At 53.4% G+C, this 9461-nt stretch overlaps 1 protein-coding gene across 1 annotated transcript in view; it reads left to right on the top strand.

Annotated features, from left to right (window-relative positions):
- Positions 1 to 9461, top strand: part of SYF2 (SYF2 pre-mRNA-splicing factor) — a 54027-nt gene that overhangs the window by 25661 nt on the left and 18905 nt on the right. Inside the window, exon 2 of the mRNA XM_009332183.1 lies at positions 8783 to 8897. Coding sequence (XP_009330458.1) covers positions 8783 to 8897 — 115 coding nt within the window. The remainder of the gene's footprint in view (positions 1 to 8782; positions 8898 to 9461) is intronic.

The following is a 9461-nucleotide window of genomic DNA, read 5'->3' as shown; positions in this document are numbered from 1 at the left end:
GCGGAGGCTGCCATCCTCTTGGGACACAGTTTGGACACAGGACCCCAGGAAACCACCCGCCTGAAGCAGCACCTGGAGTTTGTCTCCTACAGTGACGTGACCGGGAGAGTTTTATCATGTCCCCACACACCTTCCGTATTGACTTTCCCAGTTTGTCCTGTTAAACAAATATTCTGGCAGGGGTACAGGGTGACTTATTATCCTTGCATTACACTATCTAATCCACTGATATATCTATTATTCATTTATTTTTCTATTATTCATTTATTCACTGGGAATTTAGAGGCAACCAAAAAGGCACTCTTGGTCATTTTGCTATAAAAGCATTTTTGATCCTCCTCTCTGCCAACACGAACTTGTCTCTTTCGCTTAAAATACATTAATGACCCATTACAGGGATGGGATCTGATGCCCTGCTTATATATAGGAGCGTCTTCGGAGATTTTGAAATTGATATAAATAAACGGGGGCTTGTTGTTAATGCGCTCATTAAGCAAGGGGTGGGCTGGGATGAGGAACACAACATTTTCCACTCTGAGCTCCCCGGGGACTCTGCAATCGTAGATGTTAATGCCTAAAAACAAGCGACAAGCCGGGCTCTGCTGCCCTGCTCCAGCAGCCAGGAGGACCCAAACGGTGCCGAGGAGCACCGCGATCCCTTCAACCACCCCAAATCACCAGGAATCGCTCACCAGGTGGTGGGCATATCCAGCGCGTTTGGAGGATGAGGTGATCACCCAAGGGAGCGGGAAGGTCCAATCCTGCCACTGACCCGTCCATCCGGAACCGTCCACAGGAGGCCGTGGCGGTGCTGTGGCTCCGTTTGCCAACTTTCAGATGCATAATCGCAATTTTAACACAGGCACACGGGTAACCTTGCAAGAGATCCTGGCCCGAGGGGCAAAACTTTACTTACCCAAAAAAAAAAAAAAAAAAAAAAGCCAAAATTCACAAGGTAAAATAAATTAACAACCACTGATGATTTAGCCAGTGCAGCTCTGCATCGGGTGCTGAGCACTGCACCATGCTGGAACCCTCCCTGGTTTTACTGGGGCCGGTACCTTACACCAGGACCTCTGATGGGGGAGACAGCACGGCTTTGCCGGGTGCAGACTGGTACCGGCGCCTCTGTCCCGCAGCCTCGAAGCCGTTAGCGAGCAGGGTCAAAGTCACCCACAACCTGTCTTCAGCACCTGGGGAAGCGGGCTGCAGCCATGTGGGAAGGTGGAGGAGCACCTAATGAAGAACCAGCTGCAATACTATTCTAACGACAGGGTAATATTGTACGAAACATGATGGGGTACATACATTATGTATGTACATACATACATTCTCAGCCTGTTTGTGCTGGCTGAGAATTGCCTTTATTCACCAGCAAGGAGAGCGGGCAGAGCCCATCCTGTTCTGCAAGACACGCGCAGCCTGGGCCACCGCTTTCTGCCTCACCTTCAAGGATCACGCGTCCCTCCAGGGTCCACGTCGTACCCTTTTCCCGGGAGCTAGAGACCCTTTCTGTTAATTAGGGGTTGGATGTGAAATGGCATCGCCTGCCACCGCGCCGATGCCCGTCTGCGGAGGGCAGGGCTGGGTGCACGTCGTCACCTCTGCTTGGCACCAGGTTTGGAGTCGCAGGGACTTGCAGGGGAAATGTCACCCAAGAAAAGCCAGAGGCAATGGGAGAGCAAAGAAAAGAATTAGACAAGGACTATCTCTGCCTCTGTGCCACCTCTCCCATTCCCTATCCCCAGTGGCACGGGGACAAGGAGGTTCCTTCCCCAGGGCCAGGAGAAGTCACCAGGATCACTGAGCCGGGCCAAAGGCTGCCCTCAGCCCTGGAAAACCCCAGGAAAGTGAGTCGGTGCCCACCCAGCACCAACCCAGCCCTCGCCACCGGGCTGCTCCCATGGCCGGCTGCAGTCACAGCCACCGGGCTGTCCCAAACCCTGCACCCTGTTTGCTGGAGCAGGGAAAGCACCGGTGCAGGGACCGGGTCCCGGCAGCTCTCACAGCTGCATGATGGCCCCTTGCTTCTGTTTTCCTGTTCCCGGCAGCAGTCACCCTGCGGGGTGGCCTTTCCCCGCTTCTCCCTTTGCTCCTGGCCCGAGACAACGTCGGTCCCCAGCCCTGCAGGTGCCGTGACCTGATGGCTTTCCCGCTCCCAGCAGCTCCTTTTGCACGGGCAAAGGGTGAGCACAGCTGGCAGGGCACCCTCTGCAAAGGCCTCCTCATCTCCCTTGCCCAGAGGAACCAGCCCCAAGCATCACCCGAGGCTGCTCAGCAGGGCAAGGGCACAACGGGGCCACCGTGAACCCAAACCCCATCCTCGACCACCAATGCGACTTCCCTCGGCTCCGCCGACTGAGCACAGAGCATACAGGGTCACCGTCGCCCACCGCACAGCCGCCTCTCGGGGTTGCGCTTTGAGACGAAGCCAGACGAGGTGGTTTGCCGACATCCTACTTCTTCTTTAGTGTCTCGGCTCTTCTCCCACTTCCATAAGCAGCATCCTCTCTGCTTGTGGGGGGAATGGGCTCGGCAAGTGCCTCGACCCACCGTCCGGTCCATCTTCCAGGGGAGCAAGTCACCCCTGAGCATCCCCCGTGTCTGGGAGGAGCCCCCCAACCAAGAGAAAAAATGAAAGCAGGGAACAGGCTGGGAATGAGGGCTTGACCCAAACCCTGACGTCAGCTGGATATTTTCCGTCTCTTCCAAAGGGTGCTGGATCAGGTGTCCCCACGCAATTGCCATCACCCCATCACAAGCTCCAGCGGTACCGCGCCATCAGCGGAGCCGAGAGCGGCTGAGAGCGCCGTGCCGGCAGACAGCCCAGGTTGCACGCCCTCCCCCGGGGCCCCCGGGCTTTTGAGATGAAAAGAAGCAATAAAATACCTATGAGAGAAGTAGTGGCTGGGTGAGAGTCGGGACGCGAGCAGCTCCCTCTCATCCCGGCTGTTAAATGGTTGTGGAGCCCCTGCAAAGGGCAAGTCCTTCACGGCACAAAGGGCCCAATATGGATTGGGGACGGGTCTCAGGGCAGGCGCTTGACCCTAAAGGCTTCCCGGGGACACCGAGCTCTCCCCAGGCACCGCACGCCGACCCCAGCCCAGCCCAAACCTGCTCTGCTCCGGCTGCACACGGAGCCGTGCAGAGCATCCCCACGGGCCACCCATGGTGTAGCTGGCGGCACAAACCCCCTTGGCGCTTCGATGGCAGCTCCCAGCAGTTGCAAACCCCAAAACACCCAATGTCTTTTCTTTACTCTATCCTCCAGATACCCATTTATCATCCTCCTCTGAGGCCCCTGCAGGGCACAAAGGCTACCGTAGCAAACCCCCACGGCGGGCACGAAGCCTCTGGGCCACAGGCAGGGCCAGGCAGAAGACGTTAATTATTACATTAGTAAAACACATTAAAAAGAAAACCAACAAAAACCCCCACAAAACAAAACACCCTTAACCAAAAATGAAAACAACCCCAAACCCCACCAAACAAATGGCACCAGCATTATGGAAAAAATAAAGTTATTACTGGCTGCAAACGTTCAGGCTCCTGAGCAAGGTCTTTCATAGGTAATTTCTGTTGTAATTAACATCTCCAGGGTTAATGGATCCGAGTTTCAGGGGATAAAGAGCCGCATTGTTAACAGCCCGCGCTCCTGGCTGTGTCCGTCCAGGCTGGGGCTGGACCGACCGGGAAATCTCCGCTTTCATCTGCCATTAGCGTCAACCGAGCTGTTATACCCAGGAAATTAAAACTATTCACTGCAGTAAAGTTTTAACGTCCGTGGTTTTATTTGACGTCCCGTGACTTATGGGCTGGACTGGATCCCCCTGCTCTGATCTCTTGGATTTATGAGTTTGAAAAAGGCACAGAGCGACGGCCCCCGGCACCCAGCCGCTGGGCAGGGAGCGACACATGGCCCCGAGGTGCCCGTTTCGCTCTGCTGGCTCCCGGCTCGGCAAACACGGGGCCGGAGGCAGCTCGGTTAGCAGCTCAGCAGCTCCGTGCTGCCTCTGTCCTCAGGAAACCTCCCCGCTGCCGGCTGCACGCTGGCCTGAGCGATGCTCGGGCTGTGATCTTCTTTTACATCCATCAGTGCCGCTGCGCAGTGCGGCCAGCACAGAGCAGAGCATCACGGGGAGGCCCGGGAGAAGGAATGAGGATGCCCAGGGAGCAGGGACGAGTCCTCCAGCACCAGCCAGCACTGGAGGGGGGGACAGCCTGCTGCAGGAGAGAGGAAAACCTGTTGTGTAGCTAGCTCACCCCGGTCTCAAATGGTCCCATGCGTTTTATAGCCTCTAGTACCCTCCCGGTCACGGGTACCTCCCTGCAGATTTCCACGCCGGTCCGTCCATCAGCAGTTTGCGCATTTGGGAATAGAGGGAGGAGGCAGGACCCAGCACCAGCCTCCACCGTTGAGTTTTCACTGTGGGCAAAGCCAGCAAATCAATACTGCACCCGAAAATTTAGGGAGAATTACACTCGGTACCCGATCTGCGCCCCCCCCCAGGGACAAAGAGCTTCGAGGTGTCAGAGGGGAACACGCGGTTCGGGAGAGCCGAAGCGGCTGCTCGGTGCCCCAGGCCGTGCTGGGAAAGCAGCTGCAGCGGGAGGCTGGAGCTACTGCAGTAGCATTCTGGATTTCAGCAGGCAAAGAAATGCTTAACGGATGGATTTTGCATCCATCCTTGTGGCTCCTAGAATATCTTAATAAGCCACAATGTGCCCTTAATCCCACAACAAAATCAAGTCAAAGAGCAATTAATATTCTGATACCTGTGGCTAGCTGAAGTGATATAGAGCTGAAGATTTCTTTTTCCATTTCACTCCAACTGTGGTTTTGTTTTTTTCCAGCCATTCTCTGGTCAGTGGTTTTAGGGGCACCAAGGTTCACTTTTGTGGGTAACCTCCACTGTTAGCTGTTGATTTAATTAACTCAGGCTCCTCTGCCTTCTTGACCGTACCAACCCCAGCAGGGCTGGATTTCAAACACAAGCCATGAGTATTTCTCAGGGCTTAAAAAAAAGCCCTGAGAAATTAAAAAAGATGAGACTGAATGACTGGGCTCTGCAGTTCCAGGGTAGCAATATCGGTTGCTTAGTCCCAAAACCCATTAGCAACAAGCATTTGTGACTTGTTTAGCCTAAACTTGAACACGTTCGTTAACGAACGTGTTCAACAGCTAAAAGTCAAGGCACGACCACAGGGACGCTGGCGGCATCTCCCAAAGGCAGCACTGAACAGCAGCTCCTGCTGCTTTGCAGAGACCTCTGATTGCACCCCAAAAAAAAGGGAAGATGAGAGTTTCTGGGCAAGTCAGGTAGAGAGACAACCCCGGAGCCCAGGGAAGGGACCCGCGCTGCCCCAGCACAGCCCCACAACTGCTGCCCCCATGGGCAGCATCTGCAGGTCCAAGTCCGGGTGGCATTTGGAGGAGGAAAAGCCTCCGAGTCCTTTGGAGGAGGGAAAATGGGAAAACAACTGTTACCTACAACAGCATTTATCAACAAAGTCACCAATCTGGACCCCAGCAAGAAACACGGTCCCCAGTCTCCAGGGAGGGGTCGGCACCAAGAAACCCCCAGCAAGACCCGAGGACTTTTTCCCCTGCTGACCCCCCCTGCCCTTCACCGGCAGCCGAAACCCCGGCCGAGTGATTGGCCCAGGCAGGTGCTGCCTTGTTTTTAGCAACCTTGTTGAAATTTAAATTGATTTGTTATTTATCCAACTGACAACAAAGAGAGAAAAAAAAGTCCTAACTCTGTGCGCTGGGGAGATTGGATTCCTGTATCACTGTCAGCTGCATTAACTTACTTCCTGGACCTAAATTCAATTAGGGCAGCATTCCCTAGCATTAATAAATCAATACCAATGCCATTTTGATATATTTTGAATGTCTTTCATTATATATTTCAGGGCAGGGATTAGTGCTGAATTCGAAGTTAATGGGACGTGACAAGGCAAATCAAGTTGGGGAGGTAAAGCCTTAGAGCCGTTAGCTGTAATTGCCTTCTGTTGCAAAAGATTGCAGCGGCGAAACAAAGAGCTGCTGAACTTTTCTTGTCGGGGAGTAACCCTAGCCAGGGACTGTCTCTCTTTGCAAGGGGGAAGAAGAGTTAAACACCAGCAGAAAGTCTCCGGCTGGGTTTGTGCCCGCATTGCGATAGGGGTACGGCACCGAGTCCCTCCTGCAGCAGCTTTTGGGATGGATTTGCACCTCGTGTCTCTCCCCGGGGCTGCTGAGGGCTCCGGCTACGCCAGCTGCAGCATCCTCGGCTACCTGCACCCTATGCTGGTTTTTAAATTAAAGGGTTGTGGGCAAATTGAACTGGTTTTGAGGCTCAGTTAAAAAGGGCGAGACAAAGCATTGGTGCTGCATTAGGGAATTCGTCCCCCAGCCCCTCTGAAGTGGTCTTTTGAAAATCAACATGAAAATCCAGCAGCCCGGGCACGAGCCCAGCCGTTGGGTCTGCACGTGCACCCTGGCCCGCTCATCTCAGCCCGGGTATTTTCCACAGCAACAGGGCAGTCAAAACGCAAGTCATTTCTACTGTGAAGACTGATTGCAAAGCAAAGGGGAGTTGGCAGAGGTGATGGAAAAGCCTTTACCTGGGGTGAGGAGAGTTTATGGGCATCAGGAAGAGCACGAGCAACAGGTAAGCAGAGCTGTGCTACCGGCACAGCTAAAGACGTGGTAGAGCATCTTCGATATTGGCATCCCTCAGCCTAAATATAAAAGGCAAAAATCCAGATCCTCAGCTGGGATTAACCTCACCCACTCCCACAGACAACCTGGCCCTGCTTCTGGCTGCTCTGGGCGATAATCCCTCCCCAGCCGCTGCGGCAAAGGTAAATCTCCGCATCTCCCCCTCGCTGCGCACGAGCCCGCTGCCTCTCAAATTGATCAGGACAGTCCTGATTGCAGATTAAGTGACCGGCTATCAGGGACTTGAATCCTGTCCATCAATCACTCAGTTTGGTCCCTTGCAAAACATTAGTGAAGTAATTTCTCAGAGCGACTCTTTCAGACAATAAACCAGGCACCTTGCAAAACGGAGCGTGCGACTGTTAAAGGTCTTAAAAGCATTTGCCAATTATGAATGGCCTGAAGGGAGCCATTCTTGCTGCACCTGGGGATGAATAAAGATGGAAAACAATAGTATATCAATGGTATTGCAACTTTGCTGTATTAATCTTTTAAGAATTAAAATTGCCAGGCCCTTCAAAACGGGAATGGCACGAGATACCTCTGGATTTTGGTGCATTAAAAGTGGAAAAATGTATAGTCTGAGAGTTGTCTGACCCGTCCCCAGTGAGTTTGTTGTGGTTGTGTCCCTGAAAAGCTGATGTAGCCTGTACAGGGGAGAGAGACACGCAGGGAAGGGCCCTCACTCCTCCACCAAAAACCTTCCTGAACTCAAACTTCAAAGCATCAGAAAAGCCCAGTGTTTCCTCTGCCAAGCAAGCAAGCTCCCAAGTCGCACTATCCTGTCTATAAAATCAAAATATGCTATTAAGAGCAATTAAGAGTCAGGATTGCCCTTTGAAACCAGGTGTTTTCACTTTCAGGGGCACCATAAGCTGCAAGAATAGGGGATTTATATAGATTTTCCATAGCTGACTTGGAAAAAAAAATAAAATGGAAGGAGCCCACTAAAGCATAGCCCCAAGAAGGCAGGTACAGTCGCATCCTTTTGCAATTCATTAGGTCCTTCCTCCTCCAGAGGCAGGTGCTGATCTCACCCGCGGGTCGGGCAAGGGAAGGAGGCATAAAAAAAATGCCGCGTTGTTGATCAAAACCATTTAGCCCCGACAAAAAACAAGTAGCTCTTTTTCCAAGTGGACTCCAAAGCCTCATAAAAAGGCACCGAAAGCAGAATGACCTTATAAACCTCATCCCCGAGTGCCTTTGGGGGCAGTTCAGCTCGGACCGTGCCATCCGGCGAGGTACCCGAAACGGCTTTGCCCCTAAAAGACAGCGATTGCCACCCTCCAGATGATGCAAAAAGCCAAATTAGGCTTAACCCCAGCAGGATCCAGGTCCGGAGGCAGGATCTGGCCCTCCCAGCCAGCACGGTTTCCCAAATGCCTCCGTCGGGGCTGGGCTCCCCTGAAGTCCTTTCGGCTGGTGGGGGTCTGGCTCGGCGAAAAGCCGAACGGAGACGTTTTGGCCACATCCGCGGCTTGCCAAATTAAACAGGGCATTTTCTGCCCACTTCTGAGCGACTATAACGCGGGTTTATAACTCCTGGAGGGTGTGGAAAGTCGGCTATCACGGGCTTTTATTTAACTTGGCTGTGGAGACTAAAAAAAAACCAAAATAGATGTTCAATTAACACAAGCATCAGCGAGGATTTTTCCACCTCGGTCACAGGCAGCACACCCTCCTGGACGGGCTCCGCTCGTTGATTTGATGGTACTAACTAAATCTGGACAAAACAGACCCAAAATAAAATCCAGGCGTTTCTAGCATCGCATCCCAGGCTCCCCGACGAGGAAAGCTGAGCGGGTGATGGGTGATGTGCCACCCTCGCCCGTCCTGCGAGGGCCACCCGACGGTGCCTGTGCCTCGATGGGTTTTCCTCGCCTGTCCGTGGTCTCCCCGAAGCGCTTCCCTCGAAGCCTGCCCGCACGCCTTCGGCCGTGCCCTCCTTTCAATGGGCAGCTGAACTCCATCCTGCACAAGGCGACAGCCAAATCCTAGCCAGCAGCTCCGGGCAGCCGCCCCCCAACGCACAAAAGAGGTTTCTTTTCCCCTCAACCTTCAACTTTTGTTTTTCAGGTTCAAAACCTTTCACATCCACAAAACAAGCAGCTCCCATCACTCGGCAGCCGGCGCTGCCTCTCTCCGTGCAGCCCCGTCCCGGTGCTACCTGCCTCCCCCACGTTCGTGCCAGGTGAGACACCAAAAGCAACCACCATCTGGGCCGGTTTCCCCCGACTTCCTCGTCTCACCCGAGCGCTTAACCCACTCCAGGGAGAAGAAGAAGAATAATTAAGAATGGCTTTGCCCAGATGCATTGCACAACTTTTAAAAAAAGCAGAAGCCTCACTTGCAAAGAAACCTGCTTGGGGCAGCCCAGACGAGCCCCAAACCTCTCTGCCCGCAATCTTGAGCAATAATTTATCCCAGCCACAACGGGGATCTTCTCGCCCCACGCCGCAGCGAGCCGAGCGCAGCCCAGCCCCCAGGAAGGCTCGAGGTTTGGTTGTGCATCCAGCTGCTATAAGGTCTTATTAAGGGGGTCTTCATCCTGCAAACGGGGCACGGTGCTGCCAGCTCGCTCCTAACCCAGGGGAACGAAGGAGGAGACGCAGAACGGGGGTTGGAAAGCTGGAAGACCCCACATCTGCCAAAAGGATGTTTGATTCTTCCTATTTTTAATTAATTACAGATGTAAAGCGAATGGCAAAGAGAGCCGGGGCTGCAGAGCCCCAGAGCTGGTACAAAATCCCACGTA

The sequence above is a fragment of the Pygoscelis adeliae genome, unplaced genomic scaffold (genome assembly GCF_000699105.1).
Source record: "Pygoscelis adeliae isolate BGI_AS28 unplaced genomic scaffold, ASM69910v1 Scaffold359, whole genome shotgun sequence".
NCBI lineage: Eukaryota > Metazoa > Chordata > Aves > Sphenisciformes > Spheniscidae > Pygoscelis > Pygoscelis adeliae.
The sequence above is the reverse complement of the archived record's forward strand: the minus strand, read 5'-3'. Positions and strand labels throughout refer to the sequence as shown.